Source organism: Salvelinus namaycush, chromosome 23 (genome assembly GCF_016432855.1).
Source record: "Salvelinus namaycush isolate Seneca chromosome 23, SaNama_1.0, whole genome shotgun sequence".
Taxonomy (NCBI): domain Eukaryota; kingdom Metazoa; phylum Chordata; class Actinopteri; order Salmoniformes; family Salmonidae; genus Salvelinus; species Salvelinus namaycush.
Window position 1 is genome coordinate 12,736,515 of NC_052329.1, and position 24,129 is coordinate 12,760,643.

A 24,129-nucleotide genomic window follows, 5' to 3' on the forward strand; every position below is an offset into this window, starting at 1 on the left:
CATCGCTGTGGAGGAATTTTGGCCCACAGTTGCATGCAGAACTGCTTTAAATTCAGCAACATGTGGGTTTTCCAGCCACAACATCTCAACTGGGATTAGGTCTGGACTTTGTCCAAAAGGTTATTATTTTGACTCATCTGTCCATAGAACATTCTTCCAAGAGACTTGCTGATCATCCAGGTGCTTTCTGGTACCTTTCAAGTATATCTACAGTCAAGACTGTCTAAACTAGTGACATCTACAGCCAGAACTGTCCGTCTAAAGCAGTGACATCTACAGCCAGAACTGTCCGTCTAAAGCAGTGACATCTACAGCCAGAACTGTCCGTCTAAACCAGTGACATCTACAGCCAGAACTGTCCGTCTAAACCAGTGACATCTACAGCCAGAACTGTCCGTCTAAACCAGTGAAATATACAGCCAGAACTGTCCGTCTAAACCAGTGACATCTACAGCCAGAACTGTCTGTCTAAACCAGTGAAATATACAGCCAGCACTGTACGTCTAAACCAGTGAAATATACAGCCAGCACTGTACGTCTAAACCAGTGAAATATACAGCCAGAACTGTCCGTCTAAACCAGTGAAATATACAGCCAGAACTGTCCGTCTAAACCAGTGACATCTACAGCCAGAACTGTCTGTCTAAACCAGTGAAATATACAGCCAGCACTGTACATCTAAACCAGTGAAATATACAGCCAGAACTGTACGTCTAAACCAGTGAAATATACAGCCAGAACTGTCCGTCTAAACCAGTGACATCTACAGCCAGAACTGTCTGTCTAAACCAGTGAAATATACAGCCAGCACTGTACGTCTAAACCAGTGAAATATACAGCCAGAACTGCCCCTCTAAACCAGTGACATCTACAGCCAGAACTGTCCGTCTAAACCAGTGAAATATACAGCCAGCACTGTACGTCTAAACCAGTGAAATATACAGCCAGAACTGTCCGTCTAAACCAGTGAAATATACAGCCAGAACTGTCTGTCTAAACCAGTGACATCTACAGCCAGAACTGTCTGTCTAAACCAGTGAAATTTACAGCCAGCACTGCCCGCCTAAACCAGTGACATCTACAGCCAGAACTGTCCATCTAAACCAGTGACATCTATAGAGAGTGGTACTTAGTAATGTGTTGTATTGGATTTGCCCCAAACATAACACTTTGTATTCAGGACAAAAAGTTAATTGCTTTGGTGCATTTTTTGCAGTATCACTTTAGTGCCTTTTTGCAAACAGGATGCATGCTTTGGAATATTTTGATTCTGTACAGGCTTCCTTCTTTTTACTCGGTCAATTAAGTTAGTATTGTGGAGTAATTACAATTTTGTTGATCCATCATCAGATTTCTCCTATCACAGCCATTAAACTCTGTAAATGTTTTAAAGTCCCCATTGGCCTCATGGTGAAATCCCGGAGTGGTTTCCTTCATCTCTGGCAACTGAGTTAGGAAGGACGCCTGTATCTTTCTAATGACAATGGTGTATTGATACACCGTTCAAAGTGTAATTAATAACTTCACCATGCTCAAAGTGAATTTCAATATCTGTTTTTATTTACCGATCTTCCAATATGTGCCCTTCCTTGCGAGGCATTGGAAAACCTTCCTAGTGTTCGTGGTTGAGTCTGTTTGAAATGCACTGCTCGACTGATGGACCTTACAGATAACTGTATATGTGAGGTACAGAGATGAGGTAGTCATTCAAAAATCATGTTAAACACTTATTGCATGAGTCCATACAACTTACTATGTGACTTGTTAAGCACATTGTTACTCCTGAACTTATTTAGGCTTGCCATAACAAAGGGGTTGAATAGTTATTCACTGAAGACATTTCAGCTTTTCATTTTTAATTAATTCGTAAAAAGTTCAAAAAACATATTTCCATTTTGACACTATGGGGTATTTTTTGTAGGCCAGTGGGGGGAAAAAATCTAAAATGTTATCAATTTAAATTAAGGCTGTAACACAACAACATGTGGAATTAAAGGGGTGTGAATATGTTCTGAAGGCACTGTATCAATGACCAGAGGGTTAGGAGCAGAACATCTAAATTTGGAGGAAAATGGTTCCCCTGAGGCGTGGACATCAAGATAAGGACACCTTTCTACTAGAGAGAGAAACACTCTGACACGGGAGAAAGGAACCCTCCATTTCTAAACGTCAGGCTAAATAATGCAGGGAACAGAGACTGAGGCGGAGCTTCGTCCGAGTCAGGCCCGGCATGCTATTTTGGAACAATTTTCTCATAATGCTGTAAAGCTTCTTTTTTTTTTATTGTTGTTTTGTTGAGTCATTACCAGCTGTGTCAGGTTCAGGTGTTGGGAAGATGCCCAGAGGGTTTTCAATCCAGACACCCTGTCAACCTTCAACGACAAACATCAGTTGGAATAGTACCCTCAACCACAGAGGATATCCATCAGGACTATTGGACTGAACTCAACCTCTCTACTTGTTTGAAACAGATTGAAAGACATTTGAAACAATGATGGCTATAATGATGGCCTATGAATCAGCATGTCTCTATAGGTTCAGGCTGAGGTCAACCACACACAGCCTAGAGAAGCCAGACACAGGTACGTGTCATACTTTATGTACCCTTTCTCACTGGGAGGGCACTATATTAGCTTTCAACCGCAAACTGTTAATTTTGTGTGTGTGTGTGTGTGTGTGTGTGTGTGTGTGTGTGTGTGTGTGTGTGTGTGTGTGTGTGTGTGTGTGTGTGTGTGTGTGTGTGTGTGTGTGTGTGTCTCTCCACAAGGTTAGCTGTACAAGACTGTGTGTGTGTTTGCGCGCGAGTAAGGAGTGGAGGGTGATAGCCTCATGAAAGTCTAGCTTTGAGGCCGATCCCCACAGGCGTGATGAATTTAGTACACTTTGAATAGACCTCAACTTAGGGCAGACTTGTCAAAGGCCTTGATCCTAGTCCTCCATATTGATTTATCAAGCTAAATTACACAGGACATACGGTGCCTTCGGAAAGTATTCAGACCCCTTGACTTTTTCCAGATTTTGTTATGTTACAGCCTTATTCTAAAACTGAATAAATCGTTATTTCCCCCCTCATCAATCTACACACAATACCCCAAAATGACAAAGCATAAACAGGTTTAGACATTTTTGCACATTTATTACAAATAAAAAAACTGAAATATCACATATACATAAGTATTCAAACCCTTTACTACGTACTTTGTTGAAGCACCTTTGGCAGCGATTACAGCATTGAGTCTTCTTGGGTATGACACCACAAGCTTGGCACACCTATATTTGGGGAGTTTCTCCCAATCTTCTCTGTAGATCCTCTCAAGCTCTGTAAGGTTGGATGGGGAGAGTCGCTGCACAGCTATTTTCGGGTCTTTCCAGAGATGTTCGATCGGGTTCAAGTCCAGGCTCTGGTTGGGCCACTCAAGGACATTGAGACTTGTCCCGAAGCCACTCCTGTGTTGTCTTGGCTGTGTGCTTTGGGTCGTTGTCCTGTTGAAAGGTGAACCTTTGCCCCAGTCTGAGGTCCTGAGAGCTCTGGATCAAGGATCTCTCTGTACTTGTGCTCCATTCATCTTTGACTCGATCCTTACTAGTCTCCCAGTCCCTGCCGCTGAAAATCATCCCGATGGTGCCAGGTGTGACGCTTGGCATTCAGGCCAGAGTTCAATCTTGGTTTCATCAGACCAGAGAATCTTGTTTCTCATGGTCAGAGCCTTTTGGCAAACTCCAAGTGGGCGGTCATGTGCCTTTTACTGAGGAGTGGCTTCCGTCTGGCCACTCTGCCATAAAGTCCTGATTGGTGGAGTGCTGCAAAGATGGTTGTCCTTCTGGAAGGTTCTCCCATCTCCACAGAGGAGCTCTGTCAGAGTGACCATCAGGTTCTTGGTCACCTTCCTGACCAAGGCCCTTCTTCCCAATTTCTCAGTTTGGCCGTGCGGGCAGTTCTAGGAAGAATCTTGGTGGTTCTAAACTTCTTCCATTTAATAATGATGGAAGCCACTGTGTTCTTGGGGACCTTCAATGCTGCATAATGTTTTGGTACCCTTCCCAAGATCTGTGCCTCGACAGAATCCTTCCTGTCTCTGAGCTCTACGGACAATTCCTTCGACCTCAAGGCTTGGTTTTTTCTCTGACATGCAACGTCAACTGTGGGACCTTATATGACAAGTGTGTGCCTTTCCAAATCATGTCCAATCAATTGAATTTACCACAGGTGGACTCCAATCAAGTTGTAGAAACATCTCAAGGATGATCAATGGAAACAGGATGCACCTAAGTTCAATTTCAAGTCTCATAGCAAAGAGTCTGAATACTTATGTAAAAAGGGTATTTCTGTTTATTATTTTTAATAGATTTGCAAAAAAAAAAAAAAAAACATGTTTTCACTGTCATTATGAGGTATTGTGTGTAGATTGATGAGGAACATATTTTTAGTCAATCCATTTTAGAATAAGGCTGTACGCATCAAAATGTGGGTCTGAATACTTTCCTAATGCACTGTATAGAGGAGAAGTGGTGAGGTTGGGTTGCCAGAGTGGGCCTGTCTAACACAGCTGACTGGACCATACACCCTGGAGGGCATACTAATGAATGAATGCGCATGTGCTTGAGCGTGTTAGATGAAGGGAAGGCCTCAGGCTCCTGAGGAGAAAGTGTGTGCGTGCGTGTGTCCGTCCATCTCCTATTCTTCCAACACCCTCCAGATTCGAAAACTCAACAGTCCACTAGCAGGTTAGGCTTAACGCAACAGTCTAATAGTAAGCTAGAAGGCTCCTCCAGTCATACAGGTGGTACGTTGTTTATCAGTCTCTTTCATCAGTATCTATTAAGACCCCAGAAGCACTGAATTACACAGACTTACACTGATATATACACACACATTCATTTTGACTTCGATACCAGGTTTAGTATCACGACACACGACAGTGAAGTTCTATCAATACATTATACCGGGGGAAAAACATACTGACACTAAAATCCCCAGTTATGTTTTCGCTGACCTCCTACAGACTAAAGCTTGGAGTGTGAGAGCAGAACTCTTCTTCCTGGCGTGACTACCAACACAACAAAGCCTTTTATTTGACCGTTTTATAGCACAATTATACTGAGCATGCTATGCTTGTTATGATCCAGGCACCGTCATCACTTTTTAATTAACAACAACAAAAACAAACTATGGAGGTACAGCAATCAACATACTGGCCTGCTTCTCTTCTTTGGCAGTTCTTAAAAATGGACTGCTCAAACAAACACCTCTACTGTGTGAGCATATACCAAGTACAAGTCCATCTTTCTAAAAAACCTCCTGTAGGCCATTCACTATTTAACCAGCCAGTTCAGCACCGAGGACCAGGTTCTCACTAATTAGCCAGGCAGTTCAGCACCATAGAGAGGGTTCTGACGAATCACCAAGACAGTTCAGCACCGTGGACAGGGCTCTAACTATTCACCCACCCAGTTCAGCACCATAGAGAGGGTTCTGACGAATCACCAAGACAGTTCAGCACCGTGGACAGGGATCCTGGTAACTACAAGGCAGAGTGTGGAGTTGGTGTTCCTCCCTCCCTCTCTCCACATTCAGCCCTTGAGATCAGATGCCGGCCTTTGACAGAGAAGAGAAAAAGACAGAACACTATAGAAGAACAGTTACCTAGGAAACAGCTTTGAAGCTGTACCAACGTGGAGAGCTGCAATTTTCAAACGGTAATGACTGATCAATAAGAAGATTATTTTGGGATGTTCTGTCTGGCTGTTGGAGTGAAGGTAAAGTTCAATCCCTGAAGAACTTCAACACATCTCGTCTTTGTGTGTTTATACATACTGTATGTCTGAACTGCCTGATAGTCTCTCACTCTCTGTGTGAAGGCCGATACAGCATATTAGACTTGTCACCATACCAGAATGTTGACACCGATACCAGGTTTAGTATCACGATACTCGATATGAAAACGATACCACAACAAAACAAGGCGTCCCAGCCAAAGTCACATAATGGCACTTGATCTAGACAGACACACTCAGCTACGACTCTGTTAAATCGTTGGGAATCTTTTGAGTTCAATATCACTACATGTGAAAACGTTTATGTATATTTTTTTAGAGACAGAAACTGGGTAAATCAAGATGCAGCCTAGGTCTATTCACAATACAGGTGAATGCATATTATTCAATAGGAATGTGTGCATTGAGTTTTTAAACTTGTATTAGCTGATTTCATGGGGCTACAGATGACAAAACAGTCCCTTACATTTAGAACATATTTTATTGTACTGATCAACAACAAACAAGAAGCAATCCCCTCTATTGTCAAATTGTATGCTGTCTATTTAAGAAAGTAATGAGAGCATTCACAAGGCAGAATGTGGCCGTGGAATTTGACTTTGTGGCTATTTAATATAGTATAAACCAGATGGGAGGGGAGAGAGACGAAGAAGTTAATTAGTTTTCTGTGGCAAAGGGAGAAAATGTGAAGTTTATGGTGACAATCTGCTTTGAAATCAGCATATTTTGCATTATGGTTTGCATTTTATCACAAACAAAGCACTAGGGTAGGGAACTGAAAGCTACCGGTATCATCTTGCATTGTGAAAGCGTTCTAGCATGTATGGACATTGTTTTGCGAACAGTTTCAACATATCGTGTAGCATTATTCAAGCGTTTTAACTTCTGTGCATCATGAGTACGGAGCTAATGGGGCTCTAGCAATGAATTCCTAAGTGGAGCAGCCACTTTACTCTCCACACTATAAAAGGGGCTGTGCTGATACAGACTTGATCCTCTCAATCATGTGAAAGACACATTTGCCAGAAATACCGAACATAACAAAAATTCTACTACCGAACCGGGGTTTTTTGTATGGAAAAAGTACCAACGTTTCGGAATACCTTGCAACACTACAGTATATAATAATATACTGTAGCGGGATAATAATATTGATGTTTGTTGCTTTTCTCCTAGAGTAGGGTGGTGGAGCTCATTACATATCGAAATGTTTCCTCTTCCCCCACACACCTGCTCTGCCCATCTGGTACAGGCTGCCACCTGCCCCGGGGAGGAGAGGGGGAAAGATGAGACAGGCAGGGAGCCCCTGAACCCATCTCTTTTCTGCAGCGCAAAACAACGGTACAAAGAAAGTCCCTAGATATCACCTCAGTCTAGATATGTCCCTCTGATGCTCGCTCTTGGTGTGTTTGTCAGTGTGTCTGTCAATGAGGTGTGTGTGTGTTTGTTAAAAGCATGCAAAGCCTTTTACTTCCCTTCTTAGCTAACAAACAAGTTGAGACAAAGGTCACTTTAGTACAAATATCTGCCAGTTGGCCTGTTGACCGGTGTTTAATGTCTCGTAAAGGCAAAATTTCTGCTCTGGTGATTACAAAGAGAACATTATTACACGCGTCATAACAAAGCTGAACCAATGAAGCACAGTGACTCTTAGCCTATTGCAGTAAACAAAAAAGTTTAAAGGTAAGTAACTGAGGAAAGTCACAAAGTAAATATGACATCACCCCAACATTAACACCCACATCCACAAATGTTCCACAACAGACACAATATCAAACTACACAAAGAGAATTCCAGGCCCAGTTCACAACTCCACTGAAACCACAACCCTCACTGTACTCTCACAGTAGAGTACTGGGTCAGACAGACAGTCCTTCACAGCGGGGGTGAACTTAACACTCCTCCCCATTCGCTTTGCTCTGCTGTTCATTCACAGAGTAGATAAACTCTCTCTTTCATATGCTCTTTTCATGCCAGCAACTCACTGCATCTCACCACTGAGTTGGCTTCTGGAAATGGGAGTGTGAGTGCATGCATTAGTGCATGTGAGTCGACATCTGTGTGTGTGTGCATAAGTACGTGTGTGTGTGTGCATAAGTACATGTGTGTGTGCATAAGTACGTGTGTGTAGGGGGAGATAGTGACATCCAGAGCATGCGTTAGCAGGGAAGCCTGCGTCGTGTTGGAACCGGAGGCAGATGTAGAGAAGCAGCAAAATTAGCTGCAGAGCGGAGGTGGGTGTTTTCCATAAAGATTAGACGTGGCCGGATTAGTAATGTCTGTTTTCTATCAATTATGTTTGTTGCCGGGCACATTACTAAGAGCGAGGCCCAGACTTTGTGCTCTTCCATCGAGACGCCCACTTTTTTGTGTGTGTGTGTGCGCGTGTGTACACTGGAGTCAGAATGTCCAACTCGCCTCTATGTTCAGACTCTGTTCAGGCAGACAGAAAAATCAACTGAACAACACACTCAAAGACAGCCAAAGGTAGCGATAGACTGAAAGAGAGACTGAGACACCCAAAGATAGAGCGAAAGAGACACTCACATACACAAAGACAGAGAACTTAGACAAGGTTAGAGTGATAAAAATACACACACAACTCATACCAAAGTACAGATACACACGCACATGAAACCACACGAGTACACACACAAGGTGAGCGCTACACACTGCCAACAGAATATGGAGTGTTGGTCCAAGCGAACTTCATCATCCCGAGAAGGGGAGGGGGCAAGAGAGAGAGAGACCTCACATCTTATCCCGGCCCATTATCAGCATTTTCCCAGCAGACAAAAACGTACAGGCAGTCAGTTCATCAAAGACCTTAACTACTCATTACCCTCTTTTAATTAAAACAACACATATTGTTAGCCCATACATCTGAGAGCTGCCAAGGTACATGTAGGGAAATCTAATTCCAGTATCGGAGGTTTGCAAGGGCAGTGAGATATCCCTTCTTCTAAGTTTCATTCTGGGGAAACTTATTAGAAACGGCACGCATCTGTCATTTCTCGGAATCCTGATTTCATTAGAGTGGCATTAAGTACCAGTCAATTATGTGGATACACCTACTCATTCAAGGTTTTAATGTACTTTTTCTATTTTCTACATTGTAGAAGAATAGTGAAGACATCAAACCTATTAAATAACACATATGGAATCATCTAGTAACCAAAAAAGTGTTAAACAAATCAAAATATATTTTATATTTGAGATTCTTCAAAATAGCCACCCGTTGCCGTGATGACAGCTTTGCACATTCTTAGCATTCTCTCAACCAGCTTCATGAGGAATGCTTTTCCAACAGTCTTGAAGGAGTTCCCACATATATGTTGAGCACTTGTTGGCTGCTTTTCCTTCACTCTGCGGTGCAACTCTTCCCAAACCATCTTAATTGTGTTGAGGTCGGTGATTGTGGAGGCCAGGTCATCTGATGCAGCACTCCATCGCTCTCCTTCTTGATCAAATAGCCCTTACACAGCCTGGCGGTGTGTTGGGTCATTGTCCTGTTGAAAAACAAATGATAGTCCCACTAAGAGTAAACCAGATGGGATGGCATATCACTGCAGAATGTTAAGGTAGCCATGCTGGTTAAGTGTGTCTTGAATTCTAAATCAATCACTGACAGTGTCACCAGCAAAGCACCCCCACACCATCACACCTCCTCCTCCATGCTTCACGGGGGAAACTACACATGCGGAGATCATCCGTTCACCTACTCTGCATCTCACAAAGACAAGGCGGTTGGAACCAAAAATCTCAAATTTGGATTCATCAGACCAAAGGACAGATTTCCAACGGTCTAATATCCATTGCTCGTTTTTCTTGGACCAAGCAAGTCATCTTATTATTGCTGTCCTTTAGTAGTGGTTTCTTTGCAGCAATTCGACCATGAAGGCCTGATTCACGTAGTCTCCTCTGAACAGTTGATGTTGAGATGTGTCTGTTACTTGAACTCTGTGAAGCATTTATTTGGGCTGAAATTTCTGAGGCTGGTAACACTAATGAACTTATCCTCTGCAGCAGAGGTAAGAAACTCTGGGTCTTCCTTTCCTGTGGCGGTCAACACGAGAGCCAGTTTCATCATAGAGCTTGATGGTTTTAGTGACTGCACTTGAAACTTCAAAGTTCTTGAAATGTTCCGTATTGACTGACCTTCATATCGTAAAGTAATTATGGACTCTCGTTTCTCTTTGCTTGTCGAGCTGTTCTTGCCATAATATGGACTTGGTCTTTTACCAAATAGGGCTATCTTCTGCATACCACACCTACCTAGTCACAACACAACTGATTGGCTCAAATGCATTAAGAAGGATAGAAATTCCACAAATTAACTTTTTACAAGCCACACCTGTTAATTGAAACCATTCCAGGTGACTACCGATTGAAGCTGGTTCAGAGAATGCCAAGAGTGTGCAAAGCTGTCATGGCAAAGGGTGGCTACTTTGAAGAATCTCAAATATAAAATATATTTGGATTTGTGTAACACTTTGTTGGTTACTACATGATTCCATATGTGTTATTTCATGGTGTTGATGTCTTCACTATTCTTCTACAATGTAGAAAATACAGAAAAACCCTTGAATGAGTAGGTGTGTCCAAACTTGACTGGTACTGTGTATATATCCCTGTTCGCTGGCGTTTAATAAGAGTTAATATAATATTGCTGTTTATGAAGGGGTGAAAGAACACACACAGAGAGACGTGTCCCTCGTGTCCCCATATTTCATACCTATCTCTCACTGCCACACCCACACTTTTTACATTTTAGTCATTTAGCAGATGCTCTTATCCAGAGCGACTTACAGTAGTGAGAGCATACGTTTTCATACTGGTCCCCTGTGGGAATTGAACCCACAACCGTGGCGTTGCAAGCGCCTTACTCTACCAACTGAGCCACACACACACACACACACACACACACACACACAAAACACACACACAAAACACAAACACACGCGTGGTGATGAGAGAGAAACCTTGCTGTAACACCCTGTTCCATGGTATGTTTTATGTGTCTTAGGTTTGACCAACGGCAGGGTGACAAGGCAAATAAAACACTGTGTCTCACTGGGGCCATAAACCATGAAAAAACAGCAAGGTCCCCACAACTCCACACCACCAAGAGGAGAACATCACTGTATATACACTACTCTAACACCACCAAGAGGAGAACATCACTGTATATACACTACTCTAACACCACCAAGAGGAGAACATCACTGTATATACACTACTCTAACACCACCAAGAGGAGAACATCACTGTATATACACTACTCTAACACCACCAAGAGGAGAACATCACTGTATATACACTACTCTAACACCACCAAGAGGAGAACATCACTGTATATACACTACTCTAACACCACCAAGAGGAGAACATCACTGTATTTACACTACTCTAACACCACCAAGAGGAGAACATCACTATATATACCCTACACATTTAAAATACATGCAGACACCTTGATGTTCACTTTCGGCTTAATTCTATCTACCGAAAACTGAACAACTAGCGAAGGTGGTATCTGAACATATTTCTACCCAGTAGAGGCCGCTAAGCATATCTGGGCCCCAACCAGTTAGACCAGCATCATCAAATAGCAAAGATATGTTTTTTTTTCAACTAAAACCATGAGAGTAAAGTCATATTTAATTTGTAACCAATTAGGACGCAAACACAAAGACAGACAGTAATACAGGTCAATGTAGGGGTTTTCTACAACAGTAATACAGGTCAATGTAAGGGTTTTCTACAACAGTAATACAGGTCAATGTAGGGGTTTTCTACAACAGTAATACAGGTCAATGTAAGGGTTTTCTACAACAGTAATACAGGTCAATGTAAGGGTTTTCTACAACAGTAATACAGGTCAATGTAAGGGTTTTCTACAACAGTAATACAGGTCAATGTAAGGGTTTTCTACAACAGTAATACAGGTCAATGTAGGGGTTTTCTACAACAGTAATACAGGTCAATGTAAGGGTTTTCTACAACAGTAATCCAGGTCAATGTAAGGGTTTTCTACAACAGTAATACAGGTCAATGTAAGGGTTTTCTACAACAGTAATACAGGTCAATGTAAGGGTTTTCTACAACAGTAATACAGGTCAATGTAGGGGTTTTCTACAACAGTAATACAGGTCAATGTAAGGGTTTTCTACAACAGTAATAAAGTAGAATACCTGAAGCTGCACCTGGATATATGGTCCTACAGAGACAAGCTGAGAGAAGTCTGTAGCTTCCCAAAGATTGGAAAGCAGCTGCGGTCATCCCCCTCTTCAAAGGGGGGGACACTCTTGACCCAAACTGCTACAGACCTATATCTATCCTACCCTGCCTTTCTAAGGTCTTCGAAAGCCAAGTCAACAAACAGATTACCGACCATTTCGAATCCCACCATACCTTCTCCGCTATGCAATCTGGTTTCAGAGCTGGTCATGGGTGCACCTCAGCCACGCTCAAGGTCCTAAACGATATCTTAACCGCCATCGATAAGAAACAATACTGTGCAGCCGTATTCATTGACCTGGCCAAGGCTTTCGACTCTGTCAATCACCACATCCTCATCGGCAGACTCGACAGCCTTGGTTTCTCAAATGATTGCCTCGCCTGGTTCACCAACTACTTCTCTGATAGAGTTCAGTGTGTCAAAACGGAGGGTCTGTTGTCCGGGCCTCTGGCAGTCTCTATGGGGGTGCCACAGGGTTCAATTCTTGGACCGACTCTCTTCTCTGTATACATCAATGATGTCGCTCTTGCTGCTGGTGAGTCTCTGATCCACCTCTACGCAGACGACACCATTCTGTATACTTCTGGCCCTTCTTTGGACACTGTGTTAACTACCATAATTTCCGGACTATAAGCCGCTACTTTTTTCCCACGCTATGAACCTCGCGGTTTATACAATGACACGGCTAATTTATGATTTTTTAAATTTTTTTCACAAGATTCACGCCGCCAAAAAACTGAGCACCGTCACATAATGTCACGTAAATCGAGCGCGCTCAAACTTCCCATCATTCTGATTACGGTAGTCATTTTGTCACCCTCATCATGGCAAAGACACGGAGAAATGCATATGATGCAGCTTTCAAGTTGAAGGCGATCGATCTGGCTGTTGGAAAAGGAAATAGAGCTGCTGCACGGGAGCTTGGCCTTAATGAGTCGATGATAAGACGTTGGAAACAGCAGCGTGAGGAACTGACGCTGACAACAAAAGCTTTCAAAGAAGAAAAGCAGATTGCCCGAACTAGAAAATGAGCTTGAAGACTGGGTCAACACACAGAGAGCAGACGGCCGAGGTGTTTCAACTGTGCAGATCCGACTGAAAGCCAAAACAATCGCCACCGCAATGAAGTTTGACTTTCTTGGTAGGCTACTGTTTACTGCTATTTTTTTTATTTTTGTTACAAGCCGTGTTTCGTTAAAGCCTATTTATTTTTGTTACAAGCCGTGTTTCGTTTAAAAGCCTATTTATTTTTGTTACAAGCCGTGTTTCGTTTAAAGGCTGTGTAAAGTTCATTTGTTTCAATGTACCGGTAGGCACTTGCGGCTTATAGACGTGTGCGGTTTATTTATGTACAAAATACATATTTTTAAAAAATTCAGTGGGTACGGCTTATATTCAGGTGCGCTTAATAGTCCAGCAATTACGGTACCCTCCAGGCGAGCTTCAATGCCATACAACTCTCCTTCCGTGGCCTCAAATTGCTCTTAAATACAAGTAAAACTAAATGCATGCTCTTCAACCGATCGCTGCCTGCACCTGCCCGCCTGTCCAACATCACTACTCTGGACGGCTCTGAATTAGAATATGTGGACAACTAAAAATACCTAGGTGTCTGGTTAGACTGTAAACTCTCCTTCCAGACTCACATCAAACATCTCCAATCCAAAGTTAAATCTGGAATTGGCTTCCTATTCCGCAAGAAAGCATCCTTCACTCATGCTGCCAAACATACCCTTGTAAAACTGACCATCCTACCAATCCTCGACTTCGGTGATGTCATTTACAAAATAGCCTCCAAAATCCTACTCAATAAATTGGATGCAGTCTATCACAGTGCCATCCGTTTTGTCACGAAAGCCCCATATACTACCCAAAACTGCGACCTGTACACTCTCGTTGGCTGGCCCTCGCTTCATACTCGTCGCCAAACCCACTGGCTCCAGGTCATTTACAAGACCCTGCTAGGTAAAGTCCCCCCTTATCTCAGCTCGCTGGTCACCATAGCAGCACCCACCCGTAGCACGCGCTCCAGCAGGTATATCTCTCTGGTCACCCCAAAACCAACTCTTCCTTTGGCCACCTCTCCTTCCAGTTCTCTGCTGCCAATGACTGGAACGAACTACAAAAATCTCTGAAACTGGAAACACTTATCTCCCTCACTAGCTTTAAGCACCAGCTGTCAGAGCAGCTCATAGATTACTGCACCTGTACATAGCCCATCTATAATTTAGCCCAAACAACTACCTCTTTCACAACTGTATTTATTTATTCATTTATTTTGCTCCTTTGCACCCCATTATTTCTATCTCTACTTTGCACATTCTTCCACTGCAAATCAACCATTCCAGTGTTTTACTTGCTATATTGTATTTACTTCGCCGACATGGCCTTTTTTTTGCCTACCTGGTTAAATAAAGGTGAAATAAAATACATTTAAAAAATGAATAGATGGATTGGGGGATTGGGGGATGAACAGATGAAGGAATAGATGGATTGGGGGATGAACAGATGAAGGAATAGATGATTGGGGGATGAACAGACGTTCTGTCATCATGCCAAACTTCATGAATATCATAAATAAGGGTAGGCACGAGCGACGGCGGTAAACTGATATATATATGTATTTATTATATAGATAGATATAGATATAGTTATGTATTTATTAAATAGATAGATAGATATACATGTATATATATATATATGTATGTATTTATTATATAGATAGATATATATATATATATGTATTTATTATATAGATAGATATATATATATATGTATTTATTATATAGATAGATATAGATAGTTATGTATTTATTAAATAGATAGATATACATGTATATATATATATATATATATGTGTATTTATTATATAGATATATATATATATATATATATATGTATTTATTATATAGATAGATATATATGTATTTATTATATAGATAGATATAGATAGTTATGTATTTATTAAATAGATAGATATACATGTATATATATATATATATATATATTTATTATATAGATATACAGTATATCACAAAAGTGAGTACACCACTCACATTTTTGTAAATATTTGAGTATATCTTTTCATGTGACAACACTGAAGAAATGACACTTTGCTACAATGTAAAGTAGTGAGTGTACAGCTTGTATAACAGTGTAAATTTGCTGTCCCCTCAAAATAACTCAACACACAGCCATTCATGTCTAAACCGCTGGCAACAAAAGTGAGTACACCCCTAAGTGAAAATGTCCCATATTAGGTTTGCCAAACATTTGTGACCAAGCGTTAACTTCCTGACTTATGTCTTGAGATGTTGCTTCAATATATCCACATAATTGTCCTTCCTCATGAAGCCATCTATTTTGTTAAGGGCACCAGTCCCTCCTGCAGCAAAGCACCCCCACAACATGATGCTGCCACCCCTGTGTTTCACGTTTGGGATGGTGTTCTTCGGCTTGCAAGCATCCCCCTTTTCCTCCAAACATAACGATGGTCATTATGGCCAAACAGTTCTATTTTTGTTTCATCAGACCAGAGCACATTTCTCCAAAAAGTACATTCTTTGTCCCCATGTACAGTTGCAAACCGTAGTCTGGCTTTTTAATGGCGGTTTTGGAGCAGTGGCATCTTCCATGCTGAGAGGCCTTTCAGGTTATGTCGATATAGGACTCGTTTTACTGTGGATATAGATAGTTTTGTACATGTTTCCTCCAGCATCTTCACAAGGTCCTTTTCTGTTGTTCTAGGATTGATTTGCACTTTTCGTACCAAAGTACGTTCATCTCTAGGAGACAGAACGTGTTTCCTTCCTGAGCGTTATGACGGCTGCGTGGTCCCATGGTGCTTATACTTGCGTACTATTGTTTGTACAGATGAACGTGGTACCTTCAAGCGTTTGGAAATTGCTCCCAAGAATGAACCAGACTTGTGGAGGTAAAAAGAAAATTCTGTGGTCTTGGCTGATTTCTTTTGAATTTCCCATGATGTCAAGCAAAAACAACGCACTGGGGTTGAAGGTAGGCCTAAATCGACAGGTACACCTCCAATTGACTCAAATGATGTCACTTAGCCTATCAGAAGCTTCTAAAGCCATGACATCATTTTCTGGAATTTTCCAAGCTGTTTAAAGGCACAGTCAACTTAGTGTATGTAAACTTCTGACCCACTGGAATTGTGATACAGTGAATTATAAGTGAAATAATCTGTCTGTAAACAATTGTTGGAAAAATTACTTGTGTCATGCACAAAGTAGGTGTCCTAACCGACTTGCCAAAACTATAGTTTGTGTATGTAAACTTCCGACTTCAACTGTATATATCACTTCTGGGTGGCTCCACGGTTCAGCGGCTGATTCAATTTATCCAAAGATGGGTATTAAGACAAAACAATAGAGATACTATATGACCTCAATTTCCCCTCCGTCAACATAAATTCATCAATTACTTTTTTATGATATATTTATAAACTCGACACCAACACAAGCTAATACATGTTAAGCTTCAAAGCTGATGCTTGTGTTCATTGCATTAAGTTGTCACTAAATTTCACTTCCAACCACCCTCTGGTCAAGGTTATGGTAGGTCTACCATGGGCAGCATCGTCTGTTCAGCCAGGCCTAGTCACCCAGCCAGTTCAGCACCATGGACAGGGTTATAGCTCGCCACCTAGCCATTTCAGCACCATGGACAGGACTCTAACTATTCACCCAGCCAAAGCAGGACCATGGACAGGGCTCAAACTATTCACCCAGCCAGTTCAGCACCATGGACAGGGCTCAAACTATTTACCCAGCCAGTTCAGCACCATGGACAGGGCTCTTGGTGACTACAAGGCAGAGTATGGAGTCTGTTCAAATAGAACTGGGCAAACAGGCCTCCCCACATTGACAGTGTAGTATCCTATCCTAGCAGGCGCAAGCCCAACTGGCCACATTAGTTGGTATGTAGTGTCTGTTGACAGACAGACAGACATATCCTGAGGATCTGTTTCCAATGCTCTCCTCCTCATCCTCCACCTCTTCCTCAGCAGTTTCCTATTTTATGCAGTCATGCTATTCATTATTCTTCCATCCGTTAGCCAGCTTTTAACTTAACTTCTTCCAATTAATCATTTCAGACAAGAGAGGAAGAAGCAAACTAACGGCATCAAAGTTAACTTTGAGATGAAGAGGAGGAAACTAACGGCATCAGTGTTTACTTTAAGATAAAGAGGAAAACTACCGGCATCAGTGTTTACTTTAAGATAAAGAGGAGGAGGGAAACTAACGGCATCAGTGTTTACTTTAAGATAAAGAGGAGGAGGGAAACTAACGACATCAGTGTTTACTTTAAGATAAAGAGGAGGAGGGAAACTAACGACATCAGTGTTTACTTTAAGATGAAGAGGAGAGGAGGGAAACTAACGACATCAGTGTTTACTTTAAGATGAAGAGGAGAGGAGGGAAACTACCGACATCAGTGTTTACTTTAAGATGAAGAGGAGAGGAGGGAAACTACCGACATCAGTGTTTACTTTAAGATAAAGAGGAGGAGGGAAACTAACGACATCAGTGTTTACTTTGAGATGAAGAGGAGAGGAGGGAAACTAATGGCATCAGTGTTTACTTTAAGATAAAGAGGAGGAGGGAAACTAACGACATCAGTGTTTACTTTAAGATAAAGAGGAGGAGGGAAACTACCGACATCAGTGTTTACTTTGAGATGAAGAGGAGAGGAGGGAAACTACCGGCATCAGTGTTTACTTTGAGATGAAGAGGAGAGGAGGGAAACTAACGACATCAGTGTTTACTTTGAGATGAAGAGGAGAGGAGGGAAACTACCGACATCAGTGTTTACTTTGAGATGAAGAGGAGAGGAGGGAAACTAACGACATCAGTGTTTACTTTGAGATGAAGAGGAGAGGAGGGAAACTACCGGCATCAGTGTTTACTTTGAGATGAAGAGGAGGGAAACTACCGGCATCAGTGTTTACTTTAAGATAAAGAGGAGGAGGGAAACTAATGGCATCAGTGTTTACTTTAAGATAAAGAGGAGGAGGGAAACTAATGGCATCAGTGTTTACTTTAAGATAAAGAGTAGGAGGGAAACTAATGGCATCAGTGTTTACTTTAAGATAAAGAGGAGGAGGGAAACTAATGGCATCAGTGTTTACTTTAAGATAAAGAGGAGGAGGGAAACTAATGGCATCAGTGTTTACTTTAAGATAAAGAGTAGGAGGGAAACTAATGGCATCAGTGTTTACTTTAAGATAAAGAGGAGGAGGGAAACTAATGGCATCAGTGTTTACTTTAAGATGAAGAGGAGAGGAGGGAAACTAACGACATCAGTGTTTACTTTAAGATAAAGAGGAGGAGGGAAACTAACGACATCAGTGTTTACTTTGAGATGAAGAGGAGAGGAGGGAAACTAATGGCATCAGTGTTTACTTTGAGATGAAGAGGAGGGAAACTACCGGCATCAGTGTTTACTTTAAGATAAAGAGGAGGAGGGAAACTAACGACATCAGTGTTTACTTTAAGATAAAGAGGAGGAGGGAAACTAACGACATCAGTGTTTACTTTAAGATAAAGAGGAGGAGGGAAACTAACGACATCAGTGTTTACTTTGAGATGAAGAGGAGAGGAGGGAAACTACCGACATCAGTGTTTACTTTGAGATGAAGAGGAGGGAAACTACCGGCATCAGTGTTTACTTTAAGATAAAGAGGAGGAGGGAAACTAATGGCATCAGTGTTTACTTTAAGATAAAGAGGAGGAGGGAAACTAATGGCATCAGTGTTTACTTTAAGATAAAGAGGAGGAGGGAAACTAATGGCATCAGTGTTTACTTTGAGATGAAGAGGGGAAGAGCTACATCTGTACCTCCCTGGGTTGGGTTCTCCCTGGGGTATCCCACTAGAACACCCCGTACGTACAGACACACACACACACCATAAAAGTCTTTGAAGAGTGCAACTCAGACACAGTGAGATAATTGAAAGCACCATGACAACCAGCCATTTCGCAGTCAATCTTCTGCTTGTTCATTCATTCAACATCTGGGGGCTGCCTGTCTGCCTGCCTGCATAGGGAAAAATATGTAAAAAGTCTTTCATGATTCTCAGCCAAAGAGATTAATTCCAGGTCCGATCAAATGAGACCACTCTCACATTGTAAATCAGACAGAGGACACAGACAAGATTCTCAGATGTTTCTCACAGCCCAGCTACATGGATACACAAGCAGTTGTGCTACCCACAAACCCTAGAGAAATAATCTCCTTTGACATAGTTTGTAGCAAATGTAAAAAAGTCTAGGATCATCCCACTCACTCACAGCTGTTATACACCATCAGTACACAGTAGATACAATGTAAGTACTCACAGGTCAGATAAACAAGCAGTCAGTCATTCAGTTCACCATATACACACACACACACACACACACACATATATATATACACAGTTGAAGTCGGAAGTTTACATACACCTTAGCCAAATACATTTAACCTCTCTTGGGTAGGGGGCAGTATTTCCACGTCCGGGTGAAAAGCGTGCCCAAAGTAAACTGCCTGTTATTCAGGCCCAGAAGCTAGGATATGCATATAGTTGGTAGATTTTGATAGAAAGCTCTCTAAAGTTTCTAAAACTGTTAAAATAATGTCTGTGAGTATAACAGGACTGATATGGCAGGCGAAACCCCGAGGACAAACCATCCCCCCCAAAAAAACAATCGGCCTACCACTGTTTTCAATGGCTGTCACTTTTATTATAAGGCGAAATCCTCCCAGATTGCAGTTCCTAGGGCTTCCACTAGATGTCAACCGTCTTTAGAAAGAGTTGTAGGCTGGTTTTTGGAAAAAATTAGCCAGAAATTGTAGTTTTCTAGGTGGCTCCCATTTTGGCTGTAGTGTTTCTTTGGTATTTTTCTCCGGTAAAGACAATAACAATTCTCCGTCTTAAATTTTATTGTTTATTTACTTATTAGGGTACCTAAGGTTTGATTATAAACATTGTTTGACTTGTTTGGAAAAGTTTATTAGTAACATATGGGATTCCTTTTGTATGCATTTTGATGGAGGGAAACAGGGTGTATTATTGACTGAAGCGCGCCAGCTATACTGACTTTTTTTGGATATAAAAGAAGGACTTTATCGAACAAAAGGACCATTTGTGATGTATCTGGGACCTTTTGGAGTGCCAACAGAAGAAGATCATCAAAGGTAAGGCATTTATTATATCGCTATTTCTGACTTTCGTGGCGCACCTGCCTGGTTGAAACAGGTTTTTCATGCTTTTGTTAGCGGGGCGCTGTCCTCAGATAATCGCATGGTGTGCTATCGCCGTAAAGCCTTTTTGAAATCTGACACAGCAGCTAGATTAACAAGAAGTTAAGCTTTATTTTGATGTATTACACTTGTGATTCTATGAAAATTACGAAATAAAAATATTTATAATTCTGTAGTTTCAATTTCGCGCTCTGAAATTTCACCGGATATTGGCTAGGTGGGATGCTACCGTCCCACCTGCCCATAAGAAGTTAAAGTTTGTTTTTCACAATTCCTGACATTTAATAAAAATTCCCTGTCTTAGGTCAGTTAGGATCACCACTTTATTTTAAGAATGTGAAATTTCAGAATAATAGTAGAGAGAATGATTTATTTCATCTTTGTTTCTTTCATCACATTCAAAAGTGGGTCAGAAGTTTACATACACTCAATTAGTATTTGGTAGCTTTGCCTTTAAATTGTTTAACTTGGGTCAAACGTCTCGGGTAGCCTTCCACAAGCTTCACACAATAAGTTGGGTGAACTTTGGCCCATTTCTCCTGACAGAGCTGGTGTAACTGAGTCAGGTTTGTAGGCCTCTTTGCTCGCACACGCTTTTTCAGTTGTGCTGACAAATATTCTAAAGGATTGAGGTCAGGGCTTTGTGATGGCCACTCCATTACCTTGACTTTGTTGTCCTTAAGCCATTTTGCCACAACTTTTGAAGTATGCTTGGGATCACTGTCCATATAGAAGACCCATTTGCGACCAAGCTTTAACTTTCTGACTGATGTCTTGAGATGTTGCTTCAATATATCCACATAATTTTCCCGCCTCATGATGCCATCTATTTTGTGAAGTGCACCATTCCCTCCTGCAGCAAAGCACCCCCACAACATGATGCTGCCACCCTGTGCTTCACGGTTGAGATGGTGTTCTTTGGCTTGCAAGCCTCCCCCTTTTCCTCCAAACATAACGATGGTCATTATGGCCAAACAGTTCTATTTTTGTTTCATCAGACCAGAGCACATTTGAAAAGTACGATCTTTGTCCCAATGTGCAGTTGCAAACCATAGTATGGCTTTTTTATGGCGGTTTTGGAGAAGTGGCTTCTTCCTTGCTGAGCGGCCTTTCAGGTTATGTCGATATAGAACTTGTTTTACAGTGGATATAGATACTTCTGTACATGTTTCCTCCAGCATCTTCACAAGGTCCTTTGCTGTTGTTCTGGGATTGATTTGCACTTTTCGCACCAAAGTACGTTCATCTCTAGGAGACAGAACATGTATGACGGCTGCGTGGTCCCATGGTGTTTATACTTGCGTACTATTGTTTGTAGAGATGAATGTGGTACCTTCACGCGTTTGGAAATTGCTCCCAAGAATGAAGCAGACTTGTGGAGGTCTATAATTTTTTTCTGAGGTCTTGGCTGATTTCTTTAGATTTTCCCATGATGTCAAGCAAAGAGGCACTGAGTTTGAAGGTAGGCCTTGAAACACATCCACAGATACACCTCCAATAAACTCAAATTATGTCACTTAGCCTATCAGAAGCTTCTAAAGCCATGACATCATTTTCTAAGCTGTTTAAAGGCACAGTCAACTTAGTGTATGTACACTTCTGACCCACTGGAATTGTGATACAGTGAATTATAAGTGAAATAATCTGTCTGTAAACAATTGTTGGAAAAATTACTTGTGTCATGCACAAAGTAGATGTCCTAACCGACTTGCCAAAACTATAGTTTGTTAAAAAGTAATTTGTGGAGTGGTTGAAAAGCGAGTTTTAATGACTCCAACCTAAGTGTATGTAAACTTCCGACTTCAACTGTGTGTATGTATATATATATACATACATACATACATACATACATACATACATACATACATACATACATACTATAGACAGAGAGAAGGTACTCACAGGTGAGGCAGACGAGCAGGCCTCTGAGGATCATCTCACAGGGTGCCCTCCAGCTCTTCCTTAGCCTCGCTTGGACCGGGGGAATCATGATCTCCGCCGGGACGAAGAACTGGATGGCAAAGCTAACAAACACTCCGAAGGAGTACAGGATCTTCACCATCTGATTGGTCCTGCAGAGAGAAACACACACAGGGGAGATAAGAGTGAGAACTGCTTTGAACCAGTGGATTTGAAACAGAGCCTTGGAATAGAGGCCCAGCCATGTTTTGACCACAGTCTCGGCTGTATTTATTCTACAGGTCCAGGTGTGTTTGGAAGAGGCCCAGCCATGTTTTGACCACAGTCTCAGCTGTATTTAGTCTACAGGTCCAGGTGTGTTTGGAAGAGGCCCAGCCATGTTTTGACCACAGTCTCGGCTGTATTTATTCTACAGGTCCAGGTGTGTTTGGAAGAGGCCCAGCCATGTTTTGACTACAGTCTCGGCTGTATTTATTCTACAGGTCCAGGTGTGTTTGGAAGAGGCCCAGCCATGTTTTGACCACAGTCTCAGCTGTATTTAGTCTACAGGTCCAGGTGCGTTTGGAAGAGGCCCAGCCATGTTTTGACCACAGTCTCAGCTGTATTTAATCTACAGGTCCAGGTGTGTTTGGAAGAGGCCCAGCCATGTTTTGACCACAGTCTCGGCTGTATTTATTCTACAGGTCCAGGTGTGTTTGGAAGAGGCCCAGCCATGTTTTGACCACAGTCTCAGCTGTATTTAATCTACAGGTCCAGGTGTGTTTGGAAGAGGCCCAGCCATGTTTTGACCACAGTCTCAGCTGTATTTAGTCTACAGGTCCAGGTGTGTTTGGAAGAGGCCCAGCCATGTTTTGACCACAGTCTCGGCTGTATTTAGTCTACAGGTCCAGGTGTGTTTGGAAGAGGCCCAGCCATGTTTTGACCACAGTCTAAGCCGTTTTTATTCTACAGGTCCAGGTGTGTTTGGAATAGAGGCCTTGCCATGTTTTGACTACAGTCTCAGCTGTATTTAGTCTACAGGTCCAGGTGTGTTTGGAAGAGGCCCAGCCATGTTTTGACCACAGTCTAAGCCGTTTTTATTCTACAGGTCCAAGTGTGTTTGGAATAGAGGCCTTGCCATGTTTTGACTACAGTCTCAGCTGTATTTAGTCTACAGGTCCAGGTGTGTTTTCAGTTCATCCCCATGGGGCCCTACTGTACAGTAACAGGCAGAGGTGTGTATAACCACAGGGGCCAATGACAATGTTTGGTCTAAAGCACAGGAGGCTACTGAGGGGAGGACAGTTCATAATATTGGCTGGAAAGGAGTGAATTGAAGGGTATCAAACACATGGAAACCATGTGTTTAATACCATTTCATTTTTTCCATTCCAGTCAAAACAATGAACCCGTCCTCCCCACCGCCTGCCTGTGGTCTAAAGTGTGTTTAATAACAGGGGTCAGGGACAGTGTTTGGTCTAAAGTGTGTTTAATAACAGGGGTCAGGGACAGTGTTTGTTCTAACGTGTGTTTAATAACAGGGGTCAGGGACAGTGTTTGTTCTAAAGTGTGTTTAATAACAGGGGTCAGGGACAGTGTTTGGTCTAAAGTGTGTTTAATAACAGGGGTCAGGGACAGTGTTTGGTCTAAAGTGTGTTTAATAACAGGGGTCAGGGACAGTGTTTGGTCTAAAGTGTGTTTAATAACAGGGGTCAGGGACAGTGTTTGGTCTAAAGTGTGTTTAATAACAGGGGTCAGGGACAGTGCTTGGTCTAAAGTGTGTTTAATAACAGGGGTCAGGGACAGTGTTTGGTCTAAAGTGTGTTTAATAACAGGGGTCAGGGACAGTGTTTGTTCTAACGTGTGTTTAATAACAGGGGTCAGGGACAGTGCTTGGTCTAAAGTGTGTTTAGTAACAGGAGTCAGGGACAGTGTTTGGTCTAAAGTGT

The 24,129-nt window shown here is 41.9% G+C and overlaps 1 protein-coding gene across 3 annotated transcripts in view; it reads right to left on the reverse strand.

Moving 5' to 3' along the window:
* slc36a4 (solute carrier family 36 member 4) overlaps window positions 1–24,129 on the reverse strand; it is a 252,781-nt gene that overhangs the window by 132,002 nt on the left and 96,650 nt on the right. For all 3 annotated transcript variants that reach the window (XM_038961057.1, XM_038961056.1, XM_038961055.1), the window contains exon 11: window positions 22,184–22,353. In XM_038961057.1, the coding sequence (XP_038816985.1) occupies window positions 22,184–22,353 (170 nt within the window). The remainder of the gene's footprint in view (window positions 1–22,183; window positions 22,354–24,129) is intronic.